Source organism: Hipposideros armiger, unplaced genomic scaffold, assembly GCF_001890085.2.
Source record: "Hipposideros armiger isolate ML-2016 unplaced genomic scaffold, ASM189008v1 scaffold_334, whole genome shotgun sequence".
NCBI classification, from domain to species: domain Eukaryota; kingdom Metazoa; phylum Chordata; class Mammalia; order Chiroptera; family Hipposideridae; genus Hipposideros; species Hipposideros armiger.
Window position 1 is genome coordinate 1,282,770 of NW_017731684.1, and position 13,973 is coordinate 1,296,742.

General features: G+C 42.7%; 1 protein-coding gene across 1 annotated transcript in view; it reads right to left on the minus strand.

Moving 5' to 3' along the window:
- The window catches only part of EOGT (EGF domain specific O-linked N-acetylglucosamine transferase), a 33,343-nt gene extending 20,510 nt beyond the window's left edge, over positions 1 to 12,833 (minus strand). The window contains exons 1-7 of the mRNA XM_019661076.1: positions 12,743 to 12,833; positions 9,684 to 9,895; positions 7,992 to 8,092; positions 7,260 to 7,368; positions 4,887 to 4,981; positions 4,427 to 4,531; positions 319 to 425 (exon numbers count right to left, since the gene is read on the minus strand). Of these exons, the coding sequence (XP_019516621.1) occupies positions 319 to 425; positions 4,427 to 4,531; positions 4,887 to 4,981; positions 7,260 to 7,368; positions 7,992 to 8,092; positions 9,684 to 9,895; positions 12,743 to 12,752 (739 nt within the window). The 5' untranslated portion in view covers positions 12,753 to 12,833. The remainder of the gene's footprint in view (positions 1 to 318; positions 426 to 4,426; positions 4,532 to 4,886; positions 4,982 to 7,259; positions 7,369 to 7,991; positions 8,093 to 9,683; positions 9,896 to 12,742) is intronic.
- Between the last annotated feature and the right edge of the window lie 1,140 nt (positions 12,834 to 13,973).

Below are 13,973 nucleotides of genomic sequence, written 5' to 3' on the forward strand. Positions count from 1 at the left end.
CAAAACTCAACCAAATCGCTCAATTTTTTTTTAGAATGAAGCTAGAACTGTCAGCTGTCAAATGACATAGCAATAACATAGATGCGAATGATTCTAGTACTTCCAAAAATGAACTAATGCCGTCTGTCGCAAACATGCGTCATGACTTTTCCGACAACCCAATAGTTCACTTCTTAAGAGAAAAAGGCAGAAAGCAAATCCATTGTTCAATGTCTTACTGTTTTCCCAAAAAAAATCACAGGAAATAGCTACATATATATATCAAAAAAGGAACAAAGCCTCATCAACTAATAAATAACAGACAGATTAACTTCTCACCTGCATCCAATTTCATGAAGTAGGTTGGTTTGTCAATAACAATGTCACATTTAGCATCTTCTATAGGTCTAAAGTTGAGCTGAGTATAGCTTTGGAGCTCAGCAAACCTGGAATTATGAATTGGGAGATGCTTTCAAAGTGATTCTCCTGGGCCTCCTACTGTAATGTTGTAACTTATGATATGTTCATTAGACTGACTGTATTTCTAGAATATTTCTTAGGAAGACGTGGAACTTTTCAAACTTACTAACACTTACATAACTTGAAATCGATTTTAATGTTGAGACAAGGAACAAATATTATTGTAAATTTCAGTGCTTTCCAGACAAAGGAGAAATTTGCACATTGAGTTGACTAAATAATCTGTCAGTAAAGTGGGAAGATTCAAAGAGCTTTCCCTTAGTCTGACCAGGCTCAGAAGTGACACTGGCCTAGAGGATCTCTTGTGATAGACTTCTTGGATTCTGAGAAAGATGGTGTTCTAAGAATTCTCGAGTATCTCAGAAAGACATCTGACAGCTAAGCTTCCCAGAAGAAAGCAAAGTCTTTTTCTCAGAAAACATCTTTGGAAGCCACATGGCACGGGTTTCTTCCATATAAAAGAAGACTATCACAAGTATGTGACAAGAGATATTTAGAATTAACCTAAAGATCGTTTGTAATGATTCGTCTTTGAAACCACATCTGATGTAAAACAAATATCAAATAGATCCTGTTAAAAAACTCACAATGCTGAAATATTGTGGTTTCAAAAATATATCCACATATTCTTTGATACTTCTCCCTTCAAGAGGTGGAGATTAATTCCCTCCCCTTGAGTGTGGGCTGGATTTAGGGACACACTTCTAATAAACAGAATATGGCAGAAGTGATGGTGTGTCACTTCTGAAATTATGGTGTACAAAGACTAAGACCTCCATCTTAGGGCATGCTCTCTCCCTCTCTCTCTCTCTGACCATATGCTCTTAGGGAAGCTGGCAGCCATACTGTGAGTAGGTCTAGAGAGAGCCCCACATGGCATAGAAGCAATGCCTCTGGGCAAAATAGCCAGAGAGAAACTGAAACTTAAGTGAAGATTAATTAACAGACACCTCATTTAAATTGGAGTTGGGAGGGCCTGTAGGGAAAACTCTCATGCTCTACTACTCCTTGTCTATTACCCCAAACAGGAAGATACCTCTTCAATGGGAAGATGCTTTACTACCTACTACTCCAACAGTAAGATGGAGGATGTTCTCCTCACTTAGGAACTAACTCAACCAATGAACCCACTCAACCCACATTAGCCAATAAAAGCCACTACACTCTGCACTCCCAGTTTCCTCCAATAAACTCTTTGTTTACAACAGCCTCTTAAACTCCCCCTTTCTTCTATAAAAGAATGTTCCTCTCCTTTGTCCTCTAGACTTGGGAATGGTTCACCATTAGACTGCATGTCCTTAATTGCAATTCTTTGTTATTTTCAAATAAAACCATTTTGCTGGAGAAACATCAAGCCATTTATTTGAGGTCAACACTTACAAATGAGTGAGCTTAGAAGCAGATTCTCCGGGCCCAGTTGAAGCAAGAGATGGCTACAGCCCTTGTCAACAACTGACCTGTGACCCTGTGAGAGACCCTGAGCCAGAACCACACAGCTCAGCTGCCTCCAAATCTTGACCATCAGGAACTTTGTGAGATAATAAATGTTTGTTGTGTTAAGCTGCTAAATTTTGGAGTAATTTCTCACACAGCAATAGATAATGAATACACATAATGAATACACATATACTGTAGGGTATATTTTGAAGTACTGTATTTCCCTATGTATAAGACGCACCCTTTTTCAAAAAATGTGGGGCCTAAAAACTGGGTGCGTCTTATACAGTGGTTTTATGAACGCAAAAACAAGTGTGAAAAACGTAGGAAATGCAAGTAAAAAAAAATCTACAACCACTGTATAAGACGCACCCAGTTTTTAGACCCCAAATTTTTTGAAAAAGGGTGCATCCTATACATGGGGAAATACGGTAATTTGTTACACAGCAGTAAATGACTAATACAAACATACCCTAAGGAACATAGTAATGTAGAATCAGATATCAAAATGCACTAGGAATCAAAATTCCCACTAGAATACAGGAACTCCTACTACAAAACTGTAAATCAAGGAAGATACTGCACTGTAGACTATAAACTGCCATACAAATGTATGGTAGATTATTATCCTGAAGGATGTACTTAGCGTGAATATTTGATCTCCAAAGTGAACATTATATAAGAGTATCCTATGTGACTTGTAGTATTGCGATTTATAACATACACAAACTTGCTCTTCATGTCCATTTCGGGCACAGGGCTCCTAGAACCCCTGGGATTTCCTAAGTGATGAGAGCCACAGAGGCGTCTTTTGTTGTGTTAATGAGGTAACTTTTGGATCACTCTTAACGTTCAGGAGGATCCTCACCAGAAGAGCCAACCACATGATCAGAGGTTCGGAGCTTTCACTCCCATGCCCTGACCTATGGGGAGGGGAAAGAGGCTAAAGGTCAAATCAGTCAGCAGTGACCAGTGACTTAATTAACAATGCCAATGTAATGAAGCCTCCATAAAAAAACTAAAAGGCATGGGGGGAGGCGGGTTGTTACTGTGTGAGGGTGAAAAGGGTAACTATTGCATTGTTCTGTACACCTGAAACTAACAATAAAAAAAAAAACAAAAACCTAAAAGACGAGCTTCCCAGTTGGAGAACGCTTTAGAGACTTGGGGAAGCTCGGAGCCCTTTCCCCAGGTCTTGCCCTATGTATCTGGCTGTTCCTGAGCTACATTCTTTTATAATAAACCAGTCTTCTAACAAGTAAAAGTTCTGTAAGTTCTCAAAGTTCTGTAAGCTGCTCTAGCAAACTAAACCCAAGAAGGGGGTCATTAGAAACTCCAATCTATAGCTGATTGGTCAGAAGCACAAGTGACAACCTGGGCTTATGACTGGGGTCTGAAGTGGGGGAGGGGGCAATCTTGTGGGACCAGCCCTTAACCTGTGGAATCTGATGCTATCTCCAGGCACACAGTATCAGAACTGAGTTGAATTGTAGGACACCCAGGTGGTTTCAGAGAATTGCTTGGTTTATGTAAAAGAACCGCGCACACACACATATTAGAATTGGGTGCTCAGAACCTTACACTATAAAGGGGTAGCATGAGTTTCTTTGGGATGATATAACAGTTCAGTCCTGATTGTGGTAGTGGTTACAAGCACCTAGCCATGTGATATAAGTTTCACAGGACTATACATCCCCCCAGTAGATGAGAGTACATAAGCAGGGATGAAATCCAAATGTGTTTACTTACCAATATTGTACCAATGTCAATTTGCTGTTTTTTTTCATTGTGCTATGGTTACATAAGATGTCATCATTAGAGGGAGCTGGGGTAAGGGTATAAAGGGAAGTCCTTGTACTATTTTTAAACTTCTATGAGTCTAAAATTATTTTAAAATAAAAAGTTTTTTAAATTGCCCTAATTCCTTAATTTCTAGAGATGGTAAATTTCTTGACAGACCATAGAACTACTTTAATATTTAAAATGTTTTAAATCAAAACGTATTCCCCAATTTACATAAAGTTCAAAAAGTTGATCAACGGTGCTGAAAGCCGGGATAGATTTTCCTTTGGGGAGAAGCATGGGGGTTGTGACTGAGAGAGAGTCTGGGGTGCTGATGATGGCCTATTTTTGACCTGGGTAAGAATTACGCAGGTAGGTTCCCTCTTTCATAATACAAACTATACGCTTCTCTATGTGCTTGTTATATACTTCAAAAATGTGCATTTCTTTAAAAATGTATTCCCCAAAACACGTACAGCAATTAAGAGAAGTTAATAAAAATTCATTTTTGAATTGATTTTTTTTATTTCATTAGAAAACAGTAAGTATTGTATCATACTTCCTAATATTTTATAAACCTATATTTGATTCTGATACAACTGACAGAATCACTCTGTAGCCATCACTCCCCAAAAGCTCATGCCAAATGAAGTAACACTTTTCATCTGAAAGTCCCTACCTAAATCAACAAGTGCCAGAAATAAAAACAAATATTTTAAAAACACATTTAAAAAAAAAAAATTCTCACCAAGACTGCAGCGGGCTCTTACGCTGACCTTCAGACATCAATGTACGAACGTCAAGTTTACAGTGTCCTCCAATTTCACCAGTCTGGAAAAAATCTTCCTTAAACCTAGTGGGTATCAAAAAATTAAATTGGGTTTAGAAAATTTTTTTCATGACTCAAGCATATGGGTTGTAACTAATTTCCAAAATGGCTTATCAATTTCCAAAATTAGTTTTTCATCAGAATTTAACTCTTTACAATAGAATATTTCAAATGTATACAAAAGTAGCAGAATGGTATAGGAACCTGACGGATCCATAATCCAGCTTCACAATGATCAACTCAGTGGCAATCTGTGTCTTCAATCCCCCACCCACACCAACCTCCTCGCCATATTATGATGAAGCAAGTCCGAGGTCTATCCCTGGGCCTGAAAATATTTCAGAATTCCCATTAAATTTTAACATCAACCACTTAATACCTGTCATGGTTTCTCTTGATGTTTCTTAAATCAAGATAGAAATTGGCTGCTCTGCAGTACTGAAGATAACGGGAACATACCAGACTTGAGTCATTCTGAAATAAGGTGAGAAAAAAGAAAAAAGTAACTCCAAATCCAAATGTTAACATTTCAAGGACACACCCAGACTTGCTAGACATGTTGACAGCTGTGCTCCTTCAGGTTGAAACCACACAATGCGAATAGGAGAGCTTCCCAAAGCCTGCTTCTGTTTATGGAATTTCCCCTCCCAAGCAGACTTTGGCCAAGCATAGGTTTGACAATTTTCACACTTGGTGACTACGAAGAACCCCCAATGTTCTACTTATATCACCTCAAATTTTAAAGACAAGAGCTGTATGTGTGGTTCAGTCCTCTGAAAAACAGCAAAAAAAAAAAAGCACTCAGAACCACCACTAACCCAACAGCTATGTGAAAAAGCATTTTTCAAAGACACGCCGCCAAATGAAACAAGGAAGAATGCACACATGAGGCATTAAAACATAAGGCTGAAAGGGAAGTTTGTCCGTTTTGATAAGAAGTACTCCCTGCAAACCACAAAACTTGTGGTAGTCCTTGTCCCAACAGCAACACGAGGGCAACGTTTTCTAAATCACTGAAATAAACAAGTTTAAGAGTCAACGGCCAGAGCCCGTTTCTATCTCTACCAACCTGGTTTGTGCCGAAAGAGAGATGGTTTCAAAAGCTTTCATCTGCTCTGGATTTTACTTATAGATTTAAATGCCACTTCATTGTTTCTCTCGTAACCTCCAATGACACCAGGCCTTAGTCTTGGCCCGCACAGGGTTTTGGAATCCACAGTTGGTGAGGCATCATACGCTAATAGCACAAAACATACCGAGGCAGCTCCTGACCTGGCAAGCATGCTACACACTGCCTTGGAGGAGGTGTGCCTGGTGCGATGTGGCTTTCCTCTCACCCCTTCCACATGAACAGCTAGACTCCAGCCAAAGGATTCACCACGGAACTCAGTGTCTGTTTGAGGCACCACTCAGTGCCAGGAATGCCACACTTCCTTAGAACCGCTTAAAGTTCCATAGAACCGCTTAAAGTTCTATGACGTGACATCCTCCAAAAGCGCTACAGAGCATATACTCAGTTGTTTAATGCGGGTGCATTTAAAAGAATTTTTTTTTAAATCTTTTGGACTGCCTAGAAATAATGGAGACCCTTGAGGTGTCAGACTCAGCCAGGGATCAAGAACATTGGGAGATAATAGACCTTAGTCATAAGTGCTCAGAACTCCCTGGACCTTTAAAAATTAACACAGCCCTTTACTGGGAGCCAAGCCCCACACAGAGCACGTTTATATGCAGAATCTCATTTCAACCTTCCCATAAGCTATGAAACAGACACAGCTTAAAAGCAGAAGAAACTGAAACACGGGTAGGTTGGGTGCCCTGTCCAAGAATCAGGATTTGAATTCTGCTCTTCTACTGACTACCCCAAAACTGCCTCTTGGCAATGTGTTTGTCTCACCAAATGAGTGCAGTGTTGCCTGGCTGACAGCAAACAGAAAAAGGTCTGCGTTTCAATTCTCAATATATAATTCTATGTCACAGCTGTGTGGTCTTGGAGAAGGCTGCTTAACTTCTCTGAGGACCTTTTCTTCCTCTCTGGTCAAGTGGCATCAGCAATACCTGCCCTGCCTATCTGCCAGGCTTGTGAGAAGTGAAGTAACTAACGCATACAACAGCTTTTGCAAACAGTAAAGTCCTAACCAAACCCAGAGCAGTGTAGTGGGGTGTATCATCTGTCCCAAGCTATTGGCAAGGAAATTTGTAAAAAATTTGTAAAAGCAATTTTATCAGTTTATTGGTAAATTCTTTAGCACATTCTGTGGGGAAAATTCTAAACCTAATGATGTTTTAACAGCCTCAGATATGGGCCATATGATATACAGAGGGTCAAAAAAATGTATACACATTTTAAGAAAGGAAAACTGTATTAAAATTGTAATACTCAATATATACTGATAAGAAAAAATGAATACAAGTCACACCTGACTTCTGCAATTACAAGAGGTGTTCAAAGTGGTTACCATCAGCGTCCAGGCACTTCTGATTATGGCGAACTACTGCTTGAGCAATGATGGCCAAAGTGTCCACTTGTATCCAATTTTTGGCACCCCCGGTATGTGTGAAAATGAGGAGATGGCTTCCAGATGACACAGAACAACTTGTTTTTGGAAGTTAAATAAAAACCTAAGCCATAAATATGTGAGAGCGAGGGAGTCCTTTCACAGCGCCTTCTACCTTGTTTTTACATTACAATCTAAACATTACAAGTATTTTAAAATGAACATGCTCGTTCAATAAGAGGCTGACCACCCACCGCTTCCTTAGGCTGGCAGAGCACGTGCAGCTCCTCCAGCCGCTCTGCAACATAGCCAAAGTCCGCGTGTTTCCAGAATATGTCCTGGGCTGATTCCAGGGTATCCGTCCTGTTTGCAAACAAAGAGATTCTGTGATATTTTTTTCTTGTAACTTTTCTGAACCTTGAATTTTCTTTCTCAAAGTTAAATTGCTAGAAATTTATCATTAATTTTTTTAAGTAAACTATCATAATTTTCCTAAAACTATCCCTTGCTACAAGAAGTTACCAAAATAAGTTATTTGCAGACTTAGTCCCTTGTAATAAAAATACCCAACAGAAATGTGTGAAGTTAGGGTCATCTGAAACTAAACAGAATGAACTGTTAATTCCTGTATTTTTCTTACTCCACTAACTTTGCATGTATTGGAAATACTAATTATACTTAACTTTCCCCTCCAGAATCAAGAGGAAACCATCAGCTTACCTTCTAAGTGTCTGTTGGGGGAAAATACTTTCTGTGATCTATATATACTGTGTCCTCCCTCTGGGAGAGGAAATGACAGGTATTCTTCTAGGGAGGGGGATGGCAGAGGAGGGGAGTCAAGTTAAATCCATGACTGTGTAAACAAATAATATCTAAAGGAATTACTATCTAAAACCAAGAGAGCCTAGCTAGGAATTGGGACATCAGCATACACTCACAGAGAAAGACGACTTAAAGGGGAGGAGTTATTCCCTCTGGAAACTTACCATCCCATGTCAACGTAGGTGCAGACAGGGTAACCAAACCTGAACTCTGGTTTGCAGGATTTCTCATAACCCCAGCAGAACTTTAGATTTTCTAAGTGTTTCTAGAACATAAAACATGTATATTTAGACTGGTCGCCCTTTTTCTGACATTTAAGGATTTTTCCATGAAGAAAACAGTTTTATAAAACTTTCACATTTATATTTCACAATACATATTCATGTAATAAAAATAACTAGTATAGGGATGGCCGACTGGCGCGTTGGTTAAGGGTTGGCTTGGGACGCCAGCTGTGAGCAGCAGGGCCCCGGTTTGAATCCCACATGGGTCAGTGACGCTGCGACCTCTACAGCCAAGATGGTGAACAACAGCTCAACCTGGAGCTGGACTGCTTTGAGTCGCTGGCGATGGTGTAGACTGCAGCCCCTGTGGAGCTGGACTGCCTTCAGCTACCATGAGTGGCTGACAGCCGGCATGAGCAGCCGGCAGCCAGCGTGAGCTGCCATGAGCTGCCGTCCAATGGCCGGCAAGCGACTGCCTCACCCAGGAAGAGCGCAATGATAATACCAACATGGGCCAGTGAAGCAACGTCCTCCACAACTAGACTGAAGAACTAAAGGACAGCAACTTGTCTGTTCCCCTTCCCCCAATTCCCCAATAAAATCTTAAATAAAAAAATAAAAATAACTAGTATAAATTCTAATAACAGTAGTCTTAAGATTCTTTTCTTTTAATTAAGGTTTATTGGGGTGACTCAAATATACGGTGATGGAGGTCTTAAGATTCTTAATAACAATTATCTTTAATCACTCCCACCCCCACCACCATGTCTGTCCCCTAAACAAAAGTCTAGGCTTTATCTAGACGACCAAAGACCACTTGAATTGGAATTTCTAGAAGTAGCTTTATGAAACTACCTTTCTCAGTGAGCAAACTGATTAGAAAATCAGTCCCCAAAGAGTCACATAAAATGGAATTTCTGTCACCAAGAGCATCACAGCTAAATTAAATGGGTCAGCAACTTTACTCATCAATCAAGATCAGCAGAGATCCCACAGCCACGGAGAGCTCCGCAGCCCCTGGGGGACACAGCAGCTACTGTTGGCCAGGGAGCTTAGACAGCCCTCTGAAAGACCCAGGAGCAATGCTGGTTGGGTTCCCAGGCCTGGTCTCCACCAGCTTCTTGTGCAAGCACCATGCGAAAGGAAGCGCCTCACAGCTCGCTTTGATCTCTAGGCCTCATGAGACGTCTTAATGGGCTCCAATTTGAGCCTTTCCAACAACTAAAACAGAAGGAAAGCCACAGTAACAGCCTTAATTATGCAGAGACAAAGGCAGAGGTGTTATTATTGAAATTAAGTGCTAAGAGACCCTCTTAGGTGCAGTTTAAGAAAAAAGAGATGTGATATTCTTTAGTTACTTTTAACTAGATATTCTTTTCTGCATAAAATCTAATTTGATTTATTTATAGAGTATATAAATAGTATTGGCTGCCAATTTTACTAGTGATTTAGATTTTATTTTACCTGTGAGTGGGACATAATTTTAAACAAAGTTTAGTCACCTAGAAGCATTAGATGAAATACAATGATTGGCTCAAACTTATAACCAAAAAATAGAATTCTACCTGCTAGCTCAAGTTATAAAGCTAGCCTAAATTGCATACTTTTAAAAATAAATAAGAGAATACTTACCTTATAAGGACAATGTGAGTCTTTCTTACAGAGGGTGGCAATATGCCTATTGTTGTGCAGAAAGCAGGGGATGTGCTCTTCTGGCAAGCGGAGGCTGTCATAGTCAAACAGGGGTCTGCTGGCCTTGGGAGAAGCCTCATCTTGGCTACTCAGTGGAACCTCATGAAGCAATACTCCCAAGATAAGCAATATTAACATAGCAACCTCCCAACCTAGAGATCAAATGGAAACACGTTTAAGACATATCCTTCAAAAATCAAAGGGCTAAGCATAATTACAACAAACTTTGCTACATTACCGAGTAATGTTCCTTTATTCAACAAATATTTACTTTGCACCTGTTATGCGCCAGGCACTTTATGAGCTGTTACAGTAAAAGTTTTTAACTTCCACTGCTGAAAGTCTTTTTATGAGTAAGGTTTTATCGAGTCAAAAATGCAAGCCAAAAAGAAAACCAGTCTTGGGGCATGGAGTTTAATCCACCAGCAGCATGGCGAGGTAGGAAAGGCAGCATGTCCGCTGTCCCAGAACTTTGCAAGTGTTTCTATATATCGAGTAGAGGGAAAGGGAAAGAGATAGTCTGAAAGAATTTACATGAGCTTAGGCAAAGGGAGGAGATGAAGTGAGGCTAGCTCTGGGGCAGCAGAGTGCTTCCCATAAGAAATGTCCCTCCTGTGGGGTAGCTGTGGGCAGCTGTCCCCAGAGCCCATGTGTAAACAAGCAGGGCTCCTGGAGTTGGATGGTGCCTGGATAAAATAATCTGCAGGAATAACCACCTGGAAATTGATCCAAAATCCCAACAGGCAAAAGAGGAATGTGAGAAGTCCTTTGTCAGCTGGCCCGCAGCCATTAGAAGACCAACCGTTTAGCTTCTCTCACTTTTTTCCTCAAAGCTAAGTATTCAAGGGTGATAAGAGCAAGGAAGACCCCTGCTCTCAGGGAGCTTATAACAGTGCAAAAGGCATAAACTAAACAATCAAATAAACCACCACTTCAGATGATGACAAAGGCTGTGAATCAAAAAAAACCAGGCGCTGGCAAACTTTTTCTGGAAAGTGCCAGGTAGTAAATATTTTTGGCTCTGCGTAGTCTTTGTGACAACGACTCAACAATTCCTTTGTCAGGAAAGCAGCCACAGCCTCTGCCAAAGGAGTTGGGGTAGCTGTGTTGGAATAAAATTTCATTTACCAAAGTGGGAGGAAGGCCTTGATATGACCCAGTTAGCTGATACCTGAAATAAAGGTAATAGTATAGACAACATAGCATGATGGTTAAGAACATGGACTTTAAAACTAGACCAAGTAGGTCTGAATCCAGCTACAGCTTCCTAGGCTGTATGACCTTGAACAAGTTACTTAACCTTCCTGTGCCTCAGCTTTTGCACCTGTAAAATGGCAATTATTATAGACCTTCCTCATAGGGCTGTTGTGAGTTAAATATTGGTAAAGCGTTTAGATGTTTCTGGCATGTTAAATGCTATGTAAGTGTTTATTGAATGAATGTTTAAAGCCACGTTGGATGGGGTGTGGGGTGCTAAATAACATTTGAGCTGAGACCTGAATGATGAGGAGCAGGGGAAACATGCCAGAGAGACAGAGAAAAAGGAAGTACAGTGGTTCTGTGCAAGTGTGCATCTGATGAATAAAAACTAATATTTGTGAGTATATATTATGTGCCAGGTGCTCTTCGAAGTACCAAAGATGCAGCAATGAACATTCAGTCAGAACTAAACGCCTTGCCCTTGTGAAACTTACATTCTGGTGTGTATAACAATCTATGATAGTAATAGCTGAGACTCGGAAAACGCTAGGAATGAAATCCAGGCAGTCTGCCTCAGAGGCTGGACCCTTAACCCCTCTCTGTCCTGCTTTAGAATTGTGAAGAGACAATGGTCATGGACCTGACTGTATTTCTGCTATATAGCATAGACAATGATCATGACATTCTTGGTTCACTTTAGTGGTATCTTTTTTCTATTTAAAAAAAAAATTGCTCTTTCCACAAGATGATAGAGCCAGCTTATACATTAGCTGCTCCCCAGTAAGGTCTGCTGTCACTAGGACATACTGGAAAGCCCAGCTTTCAAAAGCAGTCTTCACTAATGATGAGCAAAAATGATGAGGCTTTTACACTGCTATGTTCCATCAGACCTCAAGTTCCAAGGCCAACAGATCATAACTGAACAGTGGGGAGACCAAGAAGAAATCCTTTTCCCTCTAGCATGGTAAATATAGTGGTTTTGTTTGTTTGTTTGTCTGTTTGTTTAATCTAAAGAGTATATTGTTATCTGTTGTAAAGGTGAGCTGAATTTTTTATTAGGACTTTTACCAAACAGTGAGTAGATAGCAATTGTACAAAATTTAAAAATACATGTTAATAGTCACAGTAACTTATAATGAAAATATTTCTCTTTAATCCTCAGAACGACCCAGAAACTGTTGTGCTGTTTCCGGAATAGAAAACCTGTCAGAAATGAAATATATTACCTTAAAAAGATGCTAAAGTAAACTACCACCCAGGTGATATTTTGAATTTAAGGAAATATTAAGAGAGAAAATAATTTAGCGAGCTAACCCAGAAGGCCTGGCTGGTGGTGCTCTTTCTTTGCCTCAATGAATGCCATACGCTAAAAGCGAAGTTACAGGGCTCTCAACACAGTAACTCAGACCAGATTCTAACCGTGGGCAGAAAGGAGATGGCCCACTTTATCTAGGCATCAGTTGGGACAAGTGGATACAACATTCCTAGGAGCAGACGACCTGCTGGGTTCTCACCGCAGTACTTCGGGGACTCACACTGCTACCTCAGCCTTACCATTACGTGAGCCTTATGGTTCAATAGGCAGGGCTCAAGACGTCTTGCTCCCTGACTCACCCTTCTCAGTAACAGTCATTGTTATGACCCAGTCCTGCCCTGTGGTTATCCAAGTTCACTGTCCTGGACTGAGCTCTAGCCATCACAACTAAATCCACTGATCCATGGAGGAGGAGCAACGCTGAGGTCATGGGAAAAATCTAAAGACTCAGATCAGAAACCTGGCTTTTGCAGAGGACACGCACCCACTTGCATAAGCTAGCAGAGGGCGTCTGCTGGTGCATGAAAACACACCCTTGGGGCCCTGGCAGAAAGCCCTTCTGTGTTGAATCCTGTTGCAAAGCCTCCCAGGAAAGGGTGGCACTTCTCCGGCAGACGGAAGCTTTAGCAACTGAGCTACTTTTTCCTTCAGCACAAAGCAACTGGCTCCCTCCACTTCTGGATCCCTTGACTGGATATCCGGAGGCCTAAAAGCGGGGAGGAGAAAAGGGAAAAGCTTTAAAGATGATGAGAGGTGAAACGCAAGGCTGACAGGGAGCACAGTGGGTGACAGGGGGCAATGCTCCGTGACAGAGCTTGGGGAAGTTTAAAGAAGGCAGTGGACAAATGAAAAGCTAAACTCATCTGAGACTCACAATGACTCCTAAACTGCTCGCCCCACTGTGCCAGACACCTCCTGGTGAGTACACGGCCGGGGGTGAGAAAGGGTATGGCCGCTGGAGATGCCCAGGTGAAGGTCCGCCAGCTCCCCGCTAGAGCTTCAGTTGGGGAACCAGGGCTGCGGAGTCCGCTGCGAGAGCCTTTCCGCGGCCACGATGCCGCGCTGGGGTTCTCCACCCGGGACACCTCCCGGGGCTGCTCCGCGGGCGTAGAGATTCCGGGGACCGCCCACCACCCTACGTCGCGCCCCTCACCCCTACGCCTCTGGTCGGGGTTGCCCCTGGAGGGGTCAGGGGGAGCGCCTCCGCCCGGGCCTGGGAAACCCGGTCAGCGCGGCGCGGGCCGGGAACCGGGCAGCCTGCACGCTTTGGGGGCCATGAAGAGGCCGAGCGCCCGGGGGCCGAGAGGGCCGGCGCCGGCCCGCAGGCGATGAGAGGGAGGCGGCAGCGCGCCGGGGAGCCGCGCGGGGTACGCGCAGAAGCGCTCACCGCGCACCCGGGCGAGGGAGGCGCGCGCAGCCGGGCTGCTGCGGGAAGGGCGCGGTGAAGGCTGCGCAAATCCCGGGGAGAGTCTCACCTGGAGCCGGAGGGAGTCAGGGCCACGGAGGAGGAGGAGACGGCCGCTGCTCAGGAGGAGGGAGTCGTCATAACCGGCCGCTGCCGCTCACCGGAAACCTCGGGCGCCAGAGCCTGCGCGGGGAGGCGGGCCCGCGCCTGCGGGAGCGGCACCGGGCCAGGCGGGGCCCCAGGGAGGGACGGGGGGCACCAGCTGCTTTCCGGGCGCTCCGCGGCCAAGGTTGGGATGAGAGCTCCGAGC